Source organism: Parus major, chromosome Z (genome assembly GCF_001522545.3).
Source record: "Parus major isolate Abel chromosome Z, Parus_major1.1, whole genome shotgun sequence".
Taxonomy (NCBI): domain Eukaryota; kingdom Metazoa; phylum Chordata; class Aves; order Passeriformes; family Paridae; genus Parus; species Parus major.
The window spans coordinates 62917024-62939115 of record NC_031799.1 but is presented as its reverse complement, the minus strand read 5'-3'; the positions used below and the strand labels follow the sequence as shown (position 1 = coordinate 62939115).

Genomic DNA, 22092 nt, shown 5'->3' with positions numbered 1-22092 from the left:
AGCCGGCCTGGGGCTGCTGCAGCGACACAGGCGGCCCAAACTGGGCTCTGGAGAGATATGACAGCTGGGACTCCTGCTCACATGGGGATGGCAGTGCCAGGGCTCAACCCACAGCAGGGAGACCCTGATGGGCTGTCCTGGACACCCTTTCTCTGCAGCTGATTTTTGTGACTCACTTTCAGACGTGCCAGAGGGAAACTGAGGCTCAGTGAAGACTGGCTAGCCACTGGTTATGTTAAGCTGAATCAAACTCCTGAGTTGGTTGTGTTTCTACATTTGTGGGTTGAGAATGGCTCTTTCCTTGAAGTAGGAAAAAAAAAGCTATGAAGTGTGCTCATGGATGTAAACCCTGCGCACACCAAAGGTTTTAAAACACAAAAGCACGCATCTCTGAACAAAACGCTTTCCTTCTCCACATACAGCTTTCAGAGGACTGGGAATTTTCAGATGCAGCTGTTGCCTAGAACAGAGCTGTGCAGCAAGCAGGTGTGTTTGAACAACAGACTTTTTAAAAATTCAGTGATGAGGTTTGGGAAAACAAGAGGTTTCAAACAGTACTCTTTGTCGGTACTCCACCTAGCTAAATTGTGTTAAGAACAACCCAAATGGAAGCTAGCAACATAACTGATGTTAGTAAAACATTCCCTAAAAATAAGCATATTTAGAAGAAAAAGAAGTGGAAGTTACCCTGACTGCTAGGATTTGCAGTCTATAGTGGCATTCTTGCTTTCAGCTTTTCTAAAAATAGTTCTCAATTTGTAGCCCACACCAGCATACTACTCATACTGCAGGCTGTGCATATATTAACTTTCTTCAGTACTAATCAAGTCTGTAAAGATATGTTCTTGGCATAACCTTTTACCACAACTAAAAAACAACACATACACACAGATCAGCTTCTCAAATTATGTGAACTGCCTTAAGAAAATCAGACATGTTTACTTCAGACTGTTTAAGCGCTGTCACGAGTGGGGATGAAATAAATGAGAAAAGGCCATTCAAAGCTTGTGCAGGAGTTAAGTTAGAGTGAGGGTAAGGCAGCAGAAGTATATGGGTTTTCTTGCCTATTGGTGCTTTTCTTGTTTGGCATTGGTGTGACACAATTGTTTCATGAGCTGAAGTGCCAGTGACTGAAGAATTTTAATAGCCTGATGAGGACCAAGTGCGTTGCTGGGTGGATTTTAGCTTCCAGAGAAGCATACCAGAGTTCACAGATCTTTTGGGGCAGTATTTGCTGTAAGGCAAATATAAAAATAGCAACTCTAGGCTTCACCTGGTTTTGCCCACCAACATGATATAGTGGAGCTGTGTCTTGAGTAGTACCTGTTCAGGCCCCAGCCAAGGGGGTGCTGCTCCTCCCCTGGTCCTCCCTGATACCACTCTGGAGCTTGGGGAAAGCAGGTATGCCACAGTGACACTTGAAGAGGCAAGGAGAGCTGGGTCAAGGACATGGCACTGCTGTTTTTCCCAGCCAGAGGAAGTTTAGAAGCCCAGATGTTACACTCCTCTTGAGAGATGGCATTAGTTGGTGCTTGGGGCATTCCTAGATGTTGTATCTCTGCTTCTGGAAGCATAACTCACCCATCCTCTCTGAGATCTGTGACACTACTCTTTAAAACGTGGCTTCTTAACTTGGGTTGCTTGACCAAAAACAAATCAGGAAGCAATTGCACAAGTTAGGGTAACACTGGTGCTGTAGAGACAGTCAATCAGCTGGTAGCAATGGTCTGGTAGGTCATATGGCACAGCTGGAGCCAAAACTGCAAGCCTGTGTCCTTGCCGACCCCTTCTGTGCTTTGTCCTTCCCTGTGTGCACCTGGGACAGCAACCCTTACCCACCAGCATGAGGGGATCTAGGAAACAGGGGTAGAGTTAGTAAAAGTCCTGATGTTACTATTCACTGATAAAAACTTTGGCCTCCAGCAGCTATCTGCAGGGTGCCTCTATTTACTGAAGGCTGGACAACACTGAGAAATGACTCAGTACTGAACTCAGCCTCAGCAGATGACAAACACACATGCTTAGGTGAAATGAGGTGAAATTAAACTTGAATCTCAAGGCCATTTCCTAACATATCACTATTTCCAAGCTCTAGCTTAGAAAATGCTGCTGAGAAGCCAGTGAACTGCTGGTGCTGTCAGAGGTCCAGACATGTAATCACTAACTTGTTTCAGCAAAAGTATCCCCTTAAATGTAAAGCTGCAGGTGACTGGCTCACACTCAGCTAGCAAACCTTGAAGTTGCAAAGGCAAATGCTAAACTTTGCATCACTGCTATGCTTGAAGCTCCCAGCCAAACTGTTTCAGCATGGAGACTGAAACTGTTCCTCAGCAGTGTGTGTAGTGGTCTCACCTCTCTGGCCTGCCTGTGCACCATCCTCACACCAGACCCAGTACCCAGTGAACTTCTCATGAACTGCTGTGGTGACAGAATTGACAACAAAACATCCAAGACTTTGGTCATACAAGGTCAGTCAGGAATTCTAACAGAAATATGCAAACCAGTATGGGTATTATTCATCATATGAATCCAGCAATCAAAGGAACCAGCTCAGTCTCACTCTGAAGACTGAAACCAGAGTGAATGGGATCAAGATTTTTCCAGGGTCATAAATCTCCTTTCCCTCCATAAATCCCATGCTACTTAAAATACAACTAAGGAAAATCTACTTTAGCCTAATCCTATTTAAACCCAACCTGACCCAGTCTCCCAGAAACATTATCAAATAGTCCTGTGCACAAAATGTTTCACAAGCTTTCTTGGGAATTCAGGGTACAGTCATTGTGCAACTAACTTCTCACTGATCCACTAAAGAAAATTCAATCAAATATAAAAATGTTTTCCACTCAAGGAAAACCCTAATAAAAAAATGACACAGGCTGGGTGGATTTTAAACAATATATATGTGTGCTGTGGTAAAGAGTAGATGTACAAGGTGTACATCAGTACCATGAGGGATGGTGAATTAAATTGATTTCCTTTTTCTCAGATCTGTGCTACAGTCTCACTCATACTACCACGTGAAGATTCACAGTGGGACTTCTATCTCTTTTGCTATTATTTGAAAATATATTTAAAAGGCAAAAATACTAGACACAGGCATTATAGGTCTCCAAAAGTGAAAGGTCAGAGCTGTAGGCAAATTTCTTCACCTGCATGCTTGCCATATGCTTTCTGCTTCCAACACTTCTCACAAGATTATGCCAACAAGGTAACAAACATCTCCACCAAAAGGCTTTCAGACAACAAAATCCATTAACTACCAGTCAAGACTGCCATCAGTGAAATCTGAAAGTAAACCAATAAAGGGAAGTCCAAATAAACATCTCTAAATAGGCCCAAGTTAACATTTAATGACACCTTTCGGACACAGGATAAAGGGACTGAGAGGTAAGACTGCAGTGGAAACATGAAGCTGACAAAACCTGCAGTGAGCAAGGCCCCATACTGAATCATGGCTTCAGTTTACCTCTTTTTTTTAAATTTTTTTTTTTATTTAATTATTGTGGCATCTAGGAGCAATAGGAAGATTCTAAAAACACAGGGAGCAGGAAAAGTTTAAAGTGTCTTCCCATAGTGCTCACTGCTCTATCAAAATAAACTCCTGGTAAAATCCCCATACAAAGCACTTAAAAAGTACTCATTTTTCCCTGCCCAAACCAAACCATGCTGAAGATGGCTGGACACAGAGGAGGGTAAAATAAGCTCAGACATGGCCACATTGCACAGCAGCTTAGCTACTGATTCTGCGTGCAGCTAAGGTGTCTTGAGTCCAATTAGGCAAGTACATTTGGCTACTATGCAGTGACTCCTTCCCTGGATTTTAACATTTTCATGAAACACGGCAGTCTTGGTGGTTAATTTAGCAAATTTGGCTCTGGTCTGCCAATAGAGATCATGCTACACTGCTAAGTGGCACACACAATTCCCTCAACATTTTTAAAAATAATCCCAAACACATGTAACTATTAAAAAAAACAAACAAAACTAAGAACTTGATCCACAGTCACAGTGAGACAACTGAGAAATGTCACCTGTGCATGGATCAAAAATAACATCACAGAGCAATGGTAGTTATTTAGCACTTACAGGCATCCCAGTGGGAACTTGAAAGGAGCAGGGTTCTGGAAGTTCCTTCTCTTGACACAAGTCATGAGTAACGTGTAAAATGCCTATGAAGAGGGAGGCACTTCACCCTGCAACCCCCTCAGACACCTCATCAGTTAAGTGAGACCAAGACTCATCACACAATAATTAGAGAAACACAGAATATTCTGAGTTGGAAGGGATTCACAAGGATTACCCAAGTCCAACTCCTGGTCTACCCTGCATTGATTTGTACTTAGGTGCAAGAGTAGATACAATCATCCCATTTATTTTTTGTTTTCTCTCTATAGTGAATAAACCTCAGATTGGGAGCAGGCTTACTGCTGCTTGGAAATAAATGCTGGTGAACTGGTTGTGGATACAGAGAGAAAATAAAGAGCACCACATGGGGGTTTAATGAAGACACGGATACCTTGCTAAGGCAGTTTGAGCTGAAGTAACACTCACTTGAAAAGCCCATCTTCCAACACTGCTGCAATACTGGCCATGAGCTTACAACAGAAACACACATTGAAATGAAACAGTCATTAAAAAAAAAAGAATTTGGCATCTGCATCTTACTATCTAGTACAAAAGACAAGTACAAGACAACTTCTTCAGGAAGCTGTAACAGTAGAAATTTAAATTATCAACTTTTTTCTTAATACAGTAGTTTATCTACGCAAATAAATGTCAAGCCAGTGTTCTTGGTTACTACTGTAGGTGTTGATTCTTGCATTTATTTCAGTACTCCCATCTTTACCATTATTTTCATTTAATTTACATCAAATCACAGACTGCTGGTTTTCTGCTATTTTTGCATCCTTCAGAAGTCAACTCTTCATACTGTTAGAGATCAGTCTTTGGTTCAGCTATATTAGGCTGTGCCCTTTCAAGCAGAAATGTCCTCAGTTACTCAAACATCCACCTACAGGGCATTCTCAGGTAAAAAACAAACAAACAAAAACCAACACCTTTACACCACCTTTAAGCTGTAGTGGAGTTGCTGATGTTGCTTTAATACAAAAGGTAGAAATACTGTCATTTTGGTGCTTTAAAGCAGTCCCTTGATGAAGTCCCAAAGCATGCCTGTAGTTCCCTTACTGGAGGTACAGACAGTGGGTGGAGTATTAACTTACCAGCTGACTGGTGGGATGACTTCTGATATAAGCAATTTTTACAGATCATCCAGTACTGACATCTTCCTCCATTGCAACATGTGCAGTGTACTGTATCCTTTTCCTTCCCACTGGAAAGGATAAACCAGGCACTTTTACCTCCTATATTTGGTTGTGGACAGAGACAGTAACTCTGCCATGGTCTGCTAGTGAGGACATAGGTATAACAGCTTAGTCAGTGTACTAGCTCTATCATGACAGATCCACTGGAACTAAGTTAGCAGTTTATTGCTAATATTTTCCTCTTCTCTCTTTAAAGCACATGATTGTTTTCTGGCATTTTTGTCAGGTCATCAAGTAGTTACCTGCATTCCAGTTGCTTATGCAATTTGTCTCACGAAAAGCTGGTATATCTAAATAAGGACATGGGCAAGCTTACACCTAAGACAACATCTGTAAGAACTTACATTAAGCTTCGCACTTGAGCCTCTGCAAGGTCACATTCTCATTAGAGTAAGAACTAAAACCAATGGACTACCATAAAAGGAAATATTTCCTTCTGTACATTATTTTTATTATTTACATAATACAATATAGCATAGATGCTGGGTAGCTTATGTGCAATACATAAATATGAACTATCTGTACATGTTTGCATATCTAATAACTCAGAAGAACAAAGTTAGAAGCGAAAACCTGACGCTTTTAATAGTGAAGTAAAAACCAAGACTGAACACTGGCAATAAAAATCAGGCCAGAAGTAGTGCCTTGTGTACGTATGTAACTATTTACAGATGAGAACAGGCATTACCACAACACTAGTCTAAACCGTATTTGTCTATATAAAAAAACCAAGTTTCATACATCACAAAAACCCCTTCCATTATAACACAGAAGTGATATATATTACCAGACAAGCATCAGTGAAGAATACTGCCTTTTCTAGAGTTGTTATTGTACAATGCCAGATAACGCAGCCCATGCAATACACCCAAGAACACTACAGTCCTATACCCAAGTACAATTAAAAATGATAAAAGCAGTCCTCCAAGAGTGGTTCCAGCTACCATTTAAGTCTACAGCAGCCATGTTAGGTATGGTTTTCCATGCAGAACGGTGCAACTGTTACATTTAAAACTAGAAAAATTAATTCCTAATATTCTTCTGAACTTGGAACACACAGAACATAACTAATACATGAATAGTAAACTGCTCTAGTATTTCAGCAACTTATTTAGACCCGTGTTGCTTGATAGAGATGATGTGATATGTCTAGAAACATTTGTAACTGTTTTTTGAAAACCAGTCTTACAATATTGTGCTACACAACATTTTTAGCTACGCAAGGAAAAGCAGACAACTCTGTTGCAGGCCAGTTCAGAAGCTCCTAATGGGACATTCCTTTGGGAACTTTTTTCTAGATTCTAAAGTTAATGTAATTTTTACAAAACAATTTTCCTCTCATATGTATCTGAATTTTTCTGTTTTGCTCAGTGCAGTTTTTAAGTGACTTAAATATGGCATTGACACTCATGTTACTGGGATGGTAGACCCATCTACACAGCATTCTGCTGGAAAACTAAAATGGAGTGTGGCAACTAAAAGTAGAATGAGATTTTAAATGATAGAAGTAGACTGCCAACTGTTTTGATGTATCCTTCTCCAAAACAGGCATATAACAATAACCGAACATTAAACAACTCATGCACATCTCAAAAGGCAGAGCTGCTGCACACATGCAGATTGCATACATCTGTTTGGCACACGTGAACTAGAGTCTGTCTCTGTGCATGTGTATTCCTGTGCAGGGTTCTGATCATCCATCTATTCTGGGGAGGGCATATATATATTTTCAATGGCTGTATCTATCCAATTCTGCCTGTATCAAACACCCAAACATTTGAAGTATTGTTTAGACAGACAGGACTAGAAGTAAAACTCTGGAAAACAAAGGAAAATGACCATGCATCTGCTCTTCTCATGTTTTTAGGATGTATTGAAAAAAAAAAAGCCCCACAAAGAGTCAGTCAGTCTTTTCACAAGCAGATTAATTTATATTCTCTGAATTTTTTCAGCCACCACAACTGGATTCTCTTTTCTGATTTTTGCTGCAGCTTCTGCTTTATAATCATATGGGCAATTATGCTTGTCAGAATAACGGTGAAGTCCACAAAATAGGTTTCCACATCGGCAGTCAAATCCTGTACACAGAAAAAGAAGCAACATTACCAGGAATATTAGTTTTTAATTAAGGATATTAATTAAGGGTGCAGTCACTACATATGCATATGTCTCTCTACTATGACATACACAGTAAGAAACCCTAACCCTAACCCAAAAGTTTACTTAATCATGTGAATTGTGAAGAAGCAGCTAAATTTTACAGAACATGTATTTTGACAAGTTTAATCTAGCAAGAGGTAGATCAAATCATCAAATCATGCAAATTTGTTTAAAATTGACAGTATCCTCATACCTGTAAGGCCAACCTTCTTCCTGCACATGAAACATCTGTTCTTCTTTGGTTTCGGCAGTTCAGCAGCTCTCTCTTCACTTTCTGAAGTACCAGGCTGAGAAACTGATGGACTTGGTTGAGTAACAACTGTTAAAGCATGTAAAGGAAATAAGGGTTAAATTTGCTTTTCCTGACTTCACTAGGTATCCAGTAGTATGCCTACATTAAGGATTAATTCACCCACTACATAAACTCATGTAGTCTAAAAATGTGAATCAGAAATAAGGATTTTTAGGTACTTTACTCATCCCTTCCGACTCTACTTGAGATACTCAGATTTTTCCCCACATTTCAACCAACTAGAAAATATATGGCAGTTATTCATCATACCTTTATGGGCTTGAAAAGCATGACAGAAATTCCATGTACACATTTCATATTTAAATAAATCATATGATCAAGCAACACTTAAATATAAAACAGTACCAATACTGTCACAGCTGAAGTTGCTGCATACAGGTACCTCTGTAGGAAACATAACTAACAGGAACATATTTTAGAAAAAAATGAATTTCAGTAATATGTTCCCGCTATAGCAGTGGCTTGTTTTGCCACTTTTGCAGTGAAGTCAGTTATCTAAAGCAGCTCACCAAGACAGCAGCTAGGAAGCTAAGACAGCTGCTAAGAAGTTAATTCTGTGACAGACCCAGAACACAGCTACAAAATACACTGTTCAAAAGAGCCTTCATTTAAATAATAAAGTACAGATTTGCATTGCATGTGTATTTTTTTGTAAAATAATTGTAATTTATTTAGTTTCAGTGTTCAAGCAGGTACAGTCAAAATGAATACTTTCATAATTGCCTCTTTAGACATCTTTAGAACATCTTTAGACACAGCTGTTTTATTGAAAAACATGTTTTTCCCCAAAAAAATTTAATTTTTAAAATTGCTATCCTCTTCATATCCAAAACTGGAATTAAGGAAAGCTGAGAGATGCACTTGTACACAACTGTAATACCTGCTCTTGGTACAAGTTTGCTGAGCACTCCCAGTGTATGATAACATCTATCACAAGTCTATTAACTACATAATACATTTCATAATAAATGGAGACTATAAGCCTCAAGGATGTATTTGCAATTAACTTCATACAAATATAATTTGTTGAGATTCTTTTGAATAGTACTTGTTATTTTAAAATTGTGCTTGTATTGTCATAGAAAACTTCACAATTCGCCACACAAGGCCCCAGGCAGGACTTCATAATCTAAACAAGACTTATAAGCAACAAACTCTCAGAAGTAACAGGGTCCCTTCAGTGCCCATCACCAAAAAAATCTTATGCAGTAAAACAAATGACTGCTAATATTTTCTTATACTTCTTATATCAACAGTCCTAATGAATAAGCAAGGTCATTTACCTGTCTTTTTTGCAGATACTTTACAACTTTGTTTTTTGTGAAAACCATTTGTTTTGATGAAGATTTTCAAGATGAAAATCTTGAAAATCTGAACATGAACAAATACGACACTCTGAACTTGCTCTTAAATCCTAAGAAAATCAGTGTTCAGTACCAGTTTGTCTACCAAAAAGCCTGTGACAAAAATTTTGTTTAACAGCCAGCAATATCACAGAGTATACCTGTTGGATGTTATGCACCTTGACCAACAGCCATCAGCTATGGCCTTAAAAAAACAAAAATACTGAACACCTCCCCAAAAGCATAGTCAAACCTCTTTTATTAAGACTTGTTATATCGCTAGTTTGTTTCAAAATGAAATGCTAATGTAAGCCAAGACAGATGAATAAGAGGAACCAGAAACATGCACATTGCAATTTGGTGTGTAGTTAGCTAAGGGAAAGCTTCATCTATGTCAAAACTAACTTAAAAATTTGATGATGTTGCATGCTGTTTCAATCTTGTGCAAAAGAAAGTGTAGAGGGGGGGCAAATGAACACTGACAAAGTCATTTACAACATACACTAAGAGAAAATGAGAAAAGAACCATTTATATTACTGCCTAACACATGTCAACAAGGAAGCAAAAATTAAAACAGCACCTTCCTAGGAATTACCAAGTCAAGAAGACAGCTTAGTAGATCACTCTGCTACAAAACACATCCTCTGAGAACAAATTAATCCAGGGAAAATGTTACCAATTACTACAGATATACTTCCATCTTTGCATCAAGAAACTGCAACAATGGCAGCCCACAATGATGTCACCACTAAGTGATGAAAGTGATCCTCAGAAACTGTAGCAGCGCATTTCCTGAAAGGGCTGCTGAATAGGATCCTTCCCCCATAACTAAAACATCTTCCAAGGAGGAAAAGCAGTACACAACATGCAGTAATGGTCACTAAAAAGGGGGACAAGAGAGGACATAGCTCCCTAAATACAAACGAAAATGTTCCATTTATTACTTTCCAAGAATAAAGGATCCTCCTATTATTTCATGCCAGCAGACTTTAGTCTGATTGGCTTTTATGATGTTAAGTGTTCATATATGTGCTCCTGAGTAATGGTGAGGACAGAAGAAAAAGCTGCCTACTGTGTCCCCTAAAGCTCAGAACAAAACTCCTTTTTCATCAACCTGTAGATGAAAAATACCGCAAACTGTAGTTGTTCTGCCACGACATGAGGAGCCCACTTAAATCAAAATACTGTTCTTACAGTTGCTTGTCACAAAAGGCTTCCTTTAACACAAAAGACAAATCCAACAGGGCAAGTGCAATTCCAGGCCTCAAGACAGTAAATTTAGTTCATGCCAGAAATCACACAGTGTTAATCAAAGTGCTCTAAAGATTTATCTATCACTACAGAATGGGTAGCTGAAAAGATGCCAAAAGCTGGAAAATAGTGGCTACTGGTACCTGTTGACCTGCTTCCTCGGTAACAGTGCTCAGATGAAGCAAACTCCTCACCACTAAAACTTCTTGCCACTGTAAAAGAGCTCATACCGGCATGCATGGGCTTTCTCATACTGATCTCCAAACTGCAGGAACACGGATTTGAAGGATGGACTATGTTGTGGATAAGGAATTAACTGTATGGACACAGCCAGAGAGGTGTGGTCAATGGCTATATGTCCAGGTGGAGACTAGCGAGCCAGGTGGAGACTAGCGAGCCAGGTGGAGACAAGAGCCCTCAGGGCTCTGTCTTGGGACCCCTCTCTTGAATATCTCAATCAGTTACACAGAAAGTAGGATTAAGTGCTCCCTCAGCATGAAGGAGGAACAGGGAGATCTGGACAAACTTCAGTAATGGGCTCAAGACCTGTGCATCTACTCTGCATTAGATTCCATCTGGAGTGCTGAACCCAGCTCTGGGCTCTGACCTCAGCACAGGAAAGATGTCAATCTGCTGGGTTAACACCAGAAGAGGGTCATGAAAATGTTCAGGGGGCTGAAGTGTCACCCCTATGAAGCTGAGCTGAGAAAGATGGGGTTGCTCAGCATGGAGATGACAAGGTTCTAGGAATACCTTATTGAAGCCTTTCCAAGCTTAGAGGGCTTGTAAAACAGAGGGATAGATTTAGACATGGGCAGATAGTGACTAGACCAGAGGAAAATTTTTTCAATTACAAGAGAGAATTGTATTAGATTAGATTTCTGTTAGACAGAAATTCTTTAAGAATAGTGATGCACAGGAACAGAGGTTGGAACTAGATGATCTATACGGCCCTTTCCAACCCAAATGGTTCTATGGTTCTGTGTAGCCCACTCCATCACCTTGGTCATGTCCACTCCCATCTCTGGCTCAAGACCTGCAAAGATTTACTTCATTCAAATTTTACCAGATCAGGTCTCCTACTACAATGCCAGAAACTTTAGGAACAACTCATTTCCAGAACTGGCTTTTATTAACAAATATTTTGGTCTTAAATGATTGCCTGTAAGCACTATAAAGATGCATTACCATCATGCCCAACAATCACTATTACCCTAGCAAATCAATGATAAATTAATGTAACATAATCCTATACTAAAAGTGGATGCCTGAATAAGTCTAGATGCATGCATTTCATCATAAATTTGGGAAGTTTTCCTTCAAATTTAGCCTAAAGATAAGACATTTTTACGAGAGGAACAGCAAGGCCACCAATAGAACCAGTCAGCCACATGACAAAGCACAACACCAACTCAGTCTGCATGCAAAAAGGTTCTACAAGCTGGGAATAAAGTTCCTCTTAGACCCATAGGAGTGCCACTCAAAATTAGAAACCACTCTAAGAAAGAATACTCAAAGCTGTCAGTAGTTTTTCTTATATAAAACAGTACAGCTGCTTCAAAAAAAAACATGTATCTTACCAGTATTATAGATTTCACACTGGACAGGAATGAATCTGATGTTTCAGTTGAAGAAGATACACTGAAAATAAATCAGTACTATTTCCTAACATTCCCCATATCAAAAGTGACCAGAAAGGGATACAAAAGTAACAGAATAAAGGTTTTAGAAGCTTCTCTGACTGAAGAAAAATTCAGCAAAATTAGATCTAAGCACCCTAAACTTCACAGATAACAGTGGCACAAATTCTTAAAAGCACAGGGGAAAAAAATTAATTTAAGGACCATGACTTGATTTTAACTGCCAACTCCCACCATTGAAGAAATGGAAAACACAACAAGGGTGAAAAGGTAAAGTCAGAAGTTATCCAAAAGACATTAGATGCATTTCTGCTGTTCTGGAGCTGAAACAATAGCAGTAGTAGAAGTACTAGAAACAATACCATCCTCATACTACACATTACCACAATTGTCCTGGTTTCAGTTGGGATAGAGTTGTTTTATTCTCAGGAGCTCGTATGCTGCTGTATTTTGGATTCAGTATGAGAATAATGCTGATAGTATTAATAACACTAATGTTTTAAGTGTTGCTAAATAGTGCTTTTACTTTAAAACAAAGACTTTTCAGTGTCATGTGCTCTGCAAGCAAACAAGTACACAAAAAGACTGGAGGGAGCATCACTGGGACAGCTGACCACAATGAGCTAACCAAAGGAATATTCCACACAACATAACACCCTTCCCAATAAATAAATAGGGGCATGTTGACCAAATGTAGTATGCATCACTTGTGAAGTTCATGGGGTTTATTCTTCTTTCCCCTCTTTTCATTACAATTATATTGTTATTGTCAACAGTATTGCTTATTTTACTTTAATTATTAAGTTATTTTTATCTTAACCCACAGGGTTTAGTTTTTCACCCTGTAATCGTCTTCCCCACTGGGGAGCAAGAACCAAGTGAGTGACTACACAGTACTTAGCTGCCAGACTGGGTTAATCTATGACAACAAAGTGCTTGTACATACAATTTTAGTCTAGAAAGATGGGTAGTACCTGTAATGTTTTATCAAGCTTTTCCTCAGGAACTACAACTGCTATTTCGACCTAGGTGCCAGTGATGGAAGGCTGCAGAACAAACCTCCATCATGCTTTCTTTCATGCTGAAGAGCAGGAACAGAAATGTTCTGCAGCATGCCACTCACATTCTGCAAGTCCAACTCTCACTCGTGTATTTGTGTATTTAATGTCTTAATTCAATATGCCACATTAACACAAAATAAAGATTCCTTGGTTTCAGTATCACACAGAAACACAGTTTAATTTGGTTATTATGAAGACCTGACATGTGTGGTGTATCACTATTAGAATAATAATAATGTGCTATCACCAAAACACACAGCACCAGCATTTATGTCCTCAGCTTTTCTGTATGCAGTGGACAGCTTCAGGGCTTACAAGAGATTTCATTTCTGAAATTTTTCAATCAGGAGCATTTACCAAAGCTGCAGCGGACATGGGAAACATGAAGAAAAGCTAATTATTTTGAACACAATACAGAATTATCATATGAGAAAATGTTACTAATTCAACAGAACAGTTTACAGAGAGAAACACGGTGAAATTATTACAGCCAAGTGTGAAAACTAACCACAACTAACAAGGCACTCATTACAACCAGATTTAAGGCACACCATGTACTTACATCTTGATCTTATCAGATCTCAAGCTACCATGCTTACATCTTACTCACAGTATTACCTGCAACACACTGGCTCTACCTATAACATAGCAAAGCAAGAGTAACCCATTATAGGGTCTCTCAACCGGAATGCCTAACAGCTGTAGAAGAGCTCTAACCCTAAGAGCTTGAAAGAAAGCAAAGAGGTGCCAACCACCGTCGCCTACTGTCTTCTAATGCTGCTGTGGTTGAATGAAAGGGTAGGTTACAGCAGGGATGGAAGTTATCAGTATTTAAGTATTTTTAAAATACTTAATTTACAAAATACCATTATCTGTTCAATTTCTTGTTCACTTTTTTATAAGCAATACTACTTGCATGTAACACTACTTTCTAAACAAGAGCATTACTGCATTAAAAAACCCAACCCAACTCCAAAATCCCTAAATAACAGCAACAAACAACCACAAAAAGTACTAGTCCCTTGAGCCAGTGCTGATACTATGTATGGAAACACTGACAGACCTGACTAGAGGCTGACCATTCAGCAACTCACCTGCAAAAGGTCTAAGAAAATGCTAATAATATGCTATGCATTAAAACAATACAATTGTTTAAATAAATTTGTTTTCAAAACCACTGATTTTTAGTGGTGTATTGGTTTTGCATGGCCTGGTTTTGGCTACAAGAGGCTACAGAGGTTACCTCTCTCAGAAAATGGTAGAAGTTTCTTCGAAGTCTGGCAGAGCCAATCTCTGGTGACTCCAAAGTGGGATGCTCCCCTTTGTGGCCAACCAGAAATGGTGGCAACACCTCTGTGGTAACATATTTAAGCAGAAAGAAAAACAGAAGTTGTTGCACAGTTGCAATTCCATCCAGAGAAGAGTTGAGTGAGAACATGCGAGAAGAACAACTTTGCAGACACCAGAGTCAGTGGGGAAGGAGAGGCAGGAGGTGCTCCAGGTGCTGGGGCTGAGATTCACCTGCAGCCGTGGTGCAGCAGCTAAGCCCTTGCAGCCCCTGGAGATCCACAAGCAGGCAGAGATCCACCCACAGGCCAGGGAGGATCCCCCCACCAGAGCAGGGGGATGCCTGAAGGAAGGCTGTGACCCCATGGGAGACCTGTGGAGAGAGAAGCCCTGCTCCTATGCAGGAGCAGGCTGTCCTTGAACAACTGCACCCCATGGAAAAGTGACACTGTGGCAGTTTGAGGGATGCCATTGCCCATAGGATGAACTCATGTTGCAGCAGTTCTCGGGGAGCTGCTGCTCATAACACTGACTCATGCTGAAGAAGTTCATGGAAGAACTCTCTTCAGTGGGAGGGACTCCTTGGTGCAGCAAGGTGCAATAACTCCTCTCTGTGAGCAGTAGGAGCCTCAGGTGATAAACTGACCACAACCATCATTTATTCCCTGGCCCACTGGGGTAGGAGGTACAGAAATGTTTTTACTTCTCATTATCCTATTCTGATCTTTTTAACGATAAACTATCACTTAGCCTGTTTTGCCCATGATGGTATTTGGTGATCTCTCCCCATCCTTATCTCAACCCATTAACCCCTGATTTTATATTCTCTTCTCTGTCCAGCTATGGAGGGGAGCGATAGAGAAGATTTGGTGGGTGCCTGGCATCCAGTCAGACTCAGTCCACTACAAGTTAAAGAAAACAACCATGAGAGCTACAACCAAGTTACCGTCTACCATGCCTTTCTTCAGATGTTAATGTACAATTAATTGTCTTAGCACCAGATTTGTTCTGAAGGTGAATCTAGGTTGCAACCTCAACCTGAGCAAAGAAGAAAAAAACCAAAATCCCAACAAAATCAAAAGAAACAAGCTTGTCAAGCTTCATAGCTTAATTTTTTCTTAATTTTTCTATGTTCTTGTCAGCTGTATCAATTCCAAAAGCAAAAAAGTATAGTTTTATGCTACAAGATTGCAAAAAAATAAGCAGTTACCAGACGAAATCCTTCTTTTAAACCTTCTGATTCATAAGGGAAACATACAAAATTTCTTTTGCTAATGAACATCTGGCAGAAGAGAATGTGACTTCATACTCTTGAAGATACAGCTCATGATCTATTACCATCTGGTTATGAAATTGTCCCTAGTGTCAGGATATGCTATCAGCTACACTGTATTTCATTAACAACTCCATGACTGCATTATCTTAGAGAATCACACCTCAAAGAAAGTATTAACTTTTGTTGCTCTAGGTGATGCGAATTATTTACTGCTGTTCTAGTTTGTCCTTGGGATACCAACACAAAATGGAAAAAAATCTGCCTAGTCCAGATACACCAGGAATATTTTTTATAAAAAGTCTAGGTCTGTTTCTCTTGTGCCTGCAAGACACACAGTAATGCACCACTAAATATAGTCAACACTGCTAATTTAAGATGTCCAACAAATCCTAAGAATAGTATATAAGGACATTATCTTATGCTGTCTAGGATCTGTGCCAAACAATAATACTTAAAAGGGAACTTGTGCATTAGAGCAGCTGAAGCTGCCTCATGAATTTACAGGTATGGTCTTTCAGGAGGCAGTTAGTTCTTCACGTTTTTTCCACGAGTACTTAAATTCTATGGTAGTATTTCCAATCATCTCTACACAAGCCTGTGACAGCTTTTACTGGTTTCAACCTGTGAGATCATTTACTACAATTCCTAAGTATCTCTGAGCTGCTCTAGATTTTTTCCCTCATTCTCATCGATAGTCAGTTGTGTGACCTATCAGACAGCTGACCCACAGTACCTGAAAAACAGGTTATGTATCAACAATAACTAAAGACCTTCTTTATGGCTGGCAAAATGACAACTATTCCAAGAAAAGTAAAATCACCTTTTACTGCTGCATTACTACTGTTTTATGTATTCCTATTTCCTTCTTGACGCATTCCAGTGGAATTTCCTAACACAACGGGTTAATGAATACTGTTGCAAAGTCAAAATTACTTTTCAGTCACATAACAAAAGCCTTTTCAGACGACATCAGCTACAGAGAGTTAATAACTGCAAAAATTCCCTTTTAGTCCATACATAATGAAAAAACCCTAATATATTGTATAATTGTACTTTAGTTCATGTCACACAACCTTGACTCAGCATGACTTAGGAAAATGGTAAAAGCCTCTGTACAAATACTGAACAATTAAACATCAAACATCAGACCAATTTTGTTGGCAAAGATAGAATTATATAAAAATCACTTTGATACAGTGCTTAGTAGCATCTTTCTGATGCCATTTTCATCTCAATGACTTCAAAACTGAAAAAAAATAGATTTTATCTTCAGTTTGAGTAAACAGACTTCCTACTACATCAGCTTTTAGTTTTTAAAACTGTTTCAGAGCTGATAAATAAAATAAAGTCTGGATTTGCTACAGTGCAAAACAAGTACGTTAAGATATCCATTTGAACAAACTGGTATGAATTCAGTTGTGCACCGGTTAGGTTAAGCAAGTTGCCTCTCCCTCTCTGCCTCACTCCCAGAAATAGTTTACACACTGAAGTTTCACTACTCCAGCTATAACTATCCAGCATGAGAATAAACCTCTTAAATGGACAACTCACACACAATTAAAGCTACAACTACCTACATCCCTGAAACAATGCATTGGTTATATCTAGGGATGACTCAATTAGTTCAAGAACCCTAAGCAACTTCTATTTTTTTAAACTACACATTCTCCCTTCCCCCACAGCCTCACTCCTCTGTAGAATGGAATTTATTAAGCACCCTTCTGCAACGAGACATTTTGAGCTAGCTGGAACTGTTCTGCTATATAATATAGCAAATCCCAACAGTTTGACTTCAAAACCGAATACCTTACCCTAATACGATTTTAGAGTGTCTCACTTCTAAAAACTAATGTCAGGGATCTAAAAACCCTCATGAGTGTCAGTTATTTTACTAACAACATATATTTTAAAGCTTTTGTGGAACTACAGCTAGTAGTTCTTCTTGATTCTGCAGAGATTCTTGATTTGCCGGATTCTTGATTCTGAGGAGACAGTAGTCAAATGCATCTTAAACACATTTCTTAAGACCGCCACCATAACAGGAGATGGCTACTCAGAAAGTAAACAAACCCCAACTTGTGTTAAGTCCCTGGTTGTGCCCAGTGTCAATCTGATAACATACCTGGCTCAGTCTCTGTTTTTGGTGTCAATTCTTCTTCTCTTGAAATACTCATTTCTGTCATTTGCTGTGTTACAGGCAAAGCAGCAACAGGCACGTTTCTGTTTAAGCACAGTGAAACACGTAATTTACATCAGCTTTACATTCATAATAAAACCTTGAACTGTCCAGACCCATTAATGAACTACTGGTTCAGTCATTACAAAAATGCTATCCTGACCTATGCTTCTACTATCTTCAAAATACACTTCTTTATTCTATTTTAGTTTCCCTAGACGAAAACAGTTCTAATTAGTTCTGTACATAAACAAAAACCATTCTTTATACTGCAGCACTACAACACCAAATACTTGACTGATTTTGCACTTTACATGTATTCACAGACCCCTGTCAGGTCCTTTTTCCTCTGCAGACACTCACTGCAACAGCGCAGGACTGCTGCAGGCCTTCCCGCACACTCACAGCTCATTCAGCCATCACAGTACAATCTTAATTTTACCTTGTTTTTTCAGATGTGCTGCCAGCAGCACCTTCACAGTTGTTTAAGCTAGTGTCTGCTCTCTGTACAGATGCAGAGTCTGAGGTAGGACTGTTTGGACCACTGGTTGTTCCTATGTAACAAGAATTTGACAAGTTATGAACAAATTGCAGAAAACACATTAATCAAATAGTCTCCTATACAGCCACAAACTGCCTGCACAACATATTCAATGCATCTGCTTTTTACTTTTTACTTAGAGACACTTTTTACTTAATAACCAAAATACACATTGCATAAGAAAATTCTAACAGAAGTGGCTAAATGGGAAACCAAGTTATGGTTGTGGAAAGTATATGTGAAAAGCAAACCACAACACATTACACAGAAATTATTTTTATCTTTATTGTGCATTGAAGTAGTATTCTCTTTGAATATTCAAACTGAATTGAACTGAAACTCTTTCCGTTTATTTTTCAGAAGTTATCCTAAAAAAATGTTCTAGTATTCCTTGTAATCCTCTGTGTAACTTATTTCAAAAGAAATAAAGAAACCCCCAACAATTCCCCACACCCTTACCCATTGGGCTGATTCTACCACTATTCTGCTGTCGCTGAAGATGTTCTTTGTAGCAAACAGAACACATCCCATTTGTCCTAGGATTTCCATAAAATCCACATCCTGTACTACACAGCATAGGCCCTGGGGTCTGGTTTGTCTCCTGAGTCATTTCGATGCTGTAAATAAAACAAAAAACTGCATTAGGAGCTGGCATGTCACCAAAATCAATTACAGGGTTAAAAGTATTAAGAATTCACCCTGTTCACCCTGCCCCACCAAGTGATATCACCGTGGTTAAAGAGGGTTATGTGAACGTTAATATACCATGCAAGACCACAATTTATTGCTAAGTAACATCATTATGAACCTTTAAGACAAGTGTCATCATACTAATACTGAGAAAGTATTAGTATGATGTGAAGGCTAATTTAATTTGACAGCCAAAAAAACCTCCTTAAGTACTACCTTCTGAGCACTAATAGGGATATGAAGAGTAAGACTAAATTCATACCCGCAAAACAGTTTTCACAAACAACATAGCTTATTTTTGCAGGACTCCAGAAGAGCCAAGAGACTTCAGCAGAAAAGCCCTGCTTTTTCAGTGCTTATCTCACATCATTTTGAGGATAATTCCACATTAGCAATACTTACTCTCACAACACTCTTTCAAGGGAGATAACAACTCCAAACTGTTGAGTATATTCTATTACGTATCTTACCAAACTTCTCTAATCAAGTTGTGTCAAGACTTCTAAGCTTCCCAGAGGCAATCATTGCCAAACATGTTAGAAAGAAGGTTTTCACCTTCACTGCCTGTTAACCTCTGCAAAGCAAGGTTAGTAGAAAATTGTATAGCTGCCAAATCCTGGATTCCCAAGGGCAATAAAACTGGAACACAGTAATCATGCATTTGCTACAAATTGAGGACATGTAATAATATTGCATTAAAATTTAAATTTAGTAGAAGCTGTGCATATGTCATCTGAAGGCTTTGGATTGCTGTTTTCCTGCTCAGAAACTGTCACAGTAAGAGATATTTGACGGCTGACACTTGCTAGAAGTAAAATATGCCAAAAGTGAATTTGTTACAGTGTAAATAAAAATGCTTCTAATTAACAGAGCTCGCACTTCAAGTAGTAAACTTATGCTTCCCTTAGTACTGCAACTGCAACTGACAGGTACCTTTAGCTAAACTAAACTTCTGGGATCACAGTAAACCAAAACCAGGAGAAAGTAAACAAGCAAAACTCATCTTGTCTGCCGGTGGTCATAGGATCTAATCTTCCAGGTATAAATAGCTGTACTCTTTATAGCTTTGTAACACCTGCCAGGTATAAATAGCGTCCTTTCTGGCTACAACACGGCTTCACACTTATTCTGATACAGTTTTACAGCCAAACACACCAGTCAAGGGAGCTAGAAGAAAGCCTGAACCACATAGAGGAAACCTGAAAAAAACTTGCCATCTTCGACAAGATGTAGACCTATGTCTGTATAATACAAAAAAACTGGTTCTGCCTTTTGGTTACTAACCAGCTAAGATCAAACGCACTGCCAACATCAACTGACTTGCTTAATTTCCAAGTTAACACGCTAAAACAAATTTCACCACTTACTAATGTTGCTTTAGGTGCCAACTCTAATATACTAGTACAAACTAGACACTAAGCAGCTCCTTTGGTCTGCAGAGTCTTCCACTACTTGCAATGCATGCCCCTAACGGAACGGTCAAGTCGTTGCTACCCAACGCAGAACAAGCCGTGCTTTTCCAGGCTCCGGGAGGCGACCGGCGCTTCACCCACGTTCATTTTCAAGAAGCCTCCCGACAGTGGGAACCCCGATACAGCACAGGCACCCCTGTCCACCGCTTACCGCAGCTCTGCGCCGGGCACTGCCCGCTCGGCGGTGCCGCTGCCGCCGCGCTGGGTCGGTCACATGGGCGGACGAGCGCCTGCGCTTCCGCCTGTCAGGCGGCGGCGTGACGGGCCCGGGCCGCCCGGCCGCCCGCTGAAGTCAGTCCCTATTTATATCTCCTGCAGGCCGCCGGCTCCGGCGGGAGGAGGCGCCGGCGAAATCCGACTGCCCTTTCCTTCCAAGGAGGAGTGGGGAGAGGGAGTGCTGACCTGCAGCCCAGAAAATGCGGCATCACCAGCCCGCCGCCTCCCGCGATCGGCGCCCCGGGGCAACCATCTCTCTACGAATGCGCCCCGCAACCCGGGCCGGGTAGGGTTACACCCAACCGCTCCTCTTCGAGAGGAGGGATAAAGATAATTGAAAAAGGTCTCCTTCCACCAGCACCCCCGCCGTCACCAGCCCAACTCGGAGGAGGATAAATCCCGTTAGCGACCCCGGCCGCGCACCTCAGTCACCCCTTCGGCCCCGAGGCCATGGCCAGGCTGCCGCCGTCCCGCCGGGCAATCCCACACCGCCGGCGTAACGACAAAAACGAGGGCCCCAACACGCGCTGAAACCAGCCACAAAACCCGGGCACTGCGTTAGCAACGGGCTCACTGACCTAAATACCGGATTGCCTCAACATCCTCCTCCCGAAGAGGGGTCACGATAAACACGAGAAACACATTAACAAAACAAAAGGAGGATGCGCAAGGGCTGCGCGGGTCACTCGCCGCTCACGGCCGCGCTCGGGCGAGGCAGAGCCCCGCGTCGGTACGGGGGAACCGAACCGGCGCAGGGCGCTCCCCAGGCGGGTGCAGTCCGGTGGCTGACTCAGACAAAAGCGGGGGGCCCTGCCAAGCGCCCGCAGTACCGCGCGTCTTAGCTGCGTCGCCCACCCCCTCCGCCTCCTCCGACACCCGGACACAAAAGACCCGAGAGACTGCCGGGCAGGAGCGGTGGCAGCGGGCGGGGAGTGTCCGGCCGGGCCGCTCCTCGCAACCGCCTGAGTCACGGTCGGCCCCGCCGCCGGCAGGCCCCACGCCGCCGGCAGACACAGGAACCTCACTGTCTCGCCGCCTGCGCTGCCCCGCACCGGCCCCGCCGAAGGCCGAACGCAACGAGGCCACCCAAGAGAAGGCCTGGGCACACCTCGCCGCGGTGAAGGCCCCGCGGAGCCGAGACCAGCCTGCCACATCTCACCCACCTGTTCCCGGCGGGGGCCACAAACCCCGCGGCGGCCGCCGGAGAAGGAGCCGCGGATAGCTCCGGGCGGTCGTGGGGAGAGCGGGGGCTGCGGGGCGCGCCGGGCTGGCGGCCGCGCCGCCGCCGCTTCGCTCCTTTGTTCCCGCCGCGGCAGCGGCGGCCGTGTCGGCAGCGAC

General features: G+C 41.2%; 1 protein-coding gene across 3 annotated transcripts; it reads right to left on the bottom strand.

Moving 5' to 3' along the window:
* Positions 1–5754: 5754 nt before the first annotated feature.
* Positions 5755–22060, bottom strand: ZFAND5 (zinc finger AN1-type containing 5). 3 transcript variants are annotated; one of them, XM_033520468.1, is made up of 7 exons: positions 21918–22060; positions 18836–18993; positions 18278–18389; positions 17782–17879; positions 14340–14449; positions 7681–7806; positions 5755–7405 (listed from the first exon to the last, which is right to left on the bottom strand). In XM_033520468.1, the coding sequence occupies exons 2-7, from the start codon at positions 18984–18986 to the stop codon at positions 7241–7243; spliced, it is 762 nt and encodes a 253-aa protein (XP_033376359.1). In that variant the 5' UTR covers positions 18987–18993; positions 21918–22060; the 3' UTR covers positions 5755–7240. The 3 variants fall into 3 exon arrangements, with proteins under 3 accessions (XP_033376359.1, XP_033376360.1, XP_015507795.1); XM_015652309.3 differs by lacking the exon at positions 14340–14449 and having other exon boundaries at positions 7175–7405; positions 21918–22051; XM_033520469.1 differs by lacking the exons at positions 17782–17879; positions 18278–18389; positions 18836–18993; positions 21918–22060 and adding an exon at positions 14618–17753.
* Between the last annotated feature and the right edge of the window lie 32 nt (positions 22061–22092).

Excerpts from the sequence above, each read along its gene's own strand:
- ZFAND5 (XM_033520468.1), bottom strand. The coding sequence starts at position 18,986 with ATGACTCAGGAGACAAACCAGACCCCAGGGCCTATGCTGTGTAGTACA. Across the intron at positions 18,390-18,835 it reads TGGTAGAATCAGCCCAATGG|GAACAACCAGTGGTCCAAAC; the intron begins GTAAGGGTGTGG and ends CTTGTTACATAG. Across the intron at positions 7,807-14,339 it reads TCTACCATTTTCTGAGAGAG|TTGTTACTCAACCAAGTCCA; the intron begins GTAACCTCTGTA and ends ATGCTTTAACAG.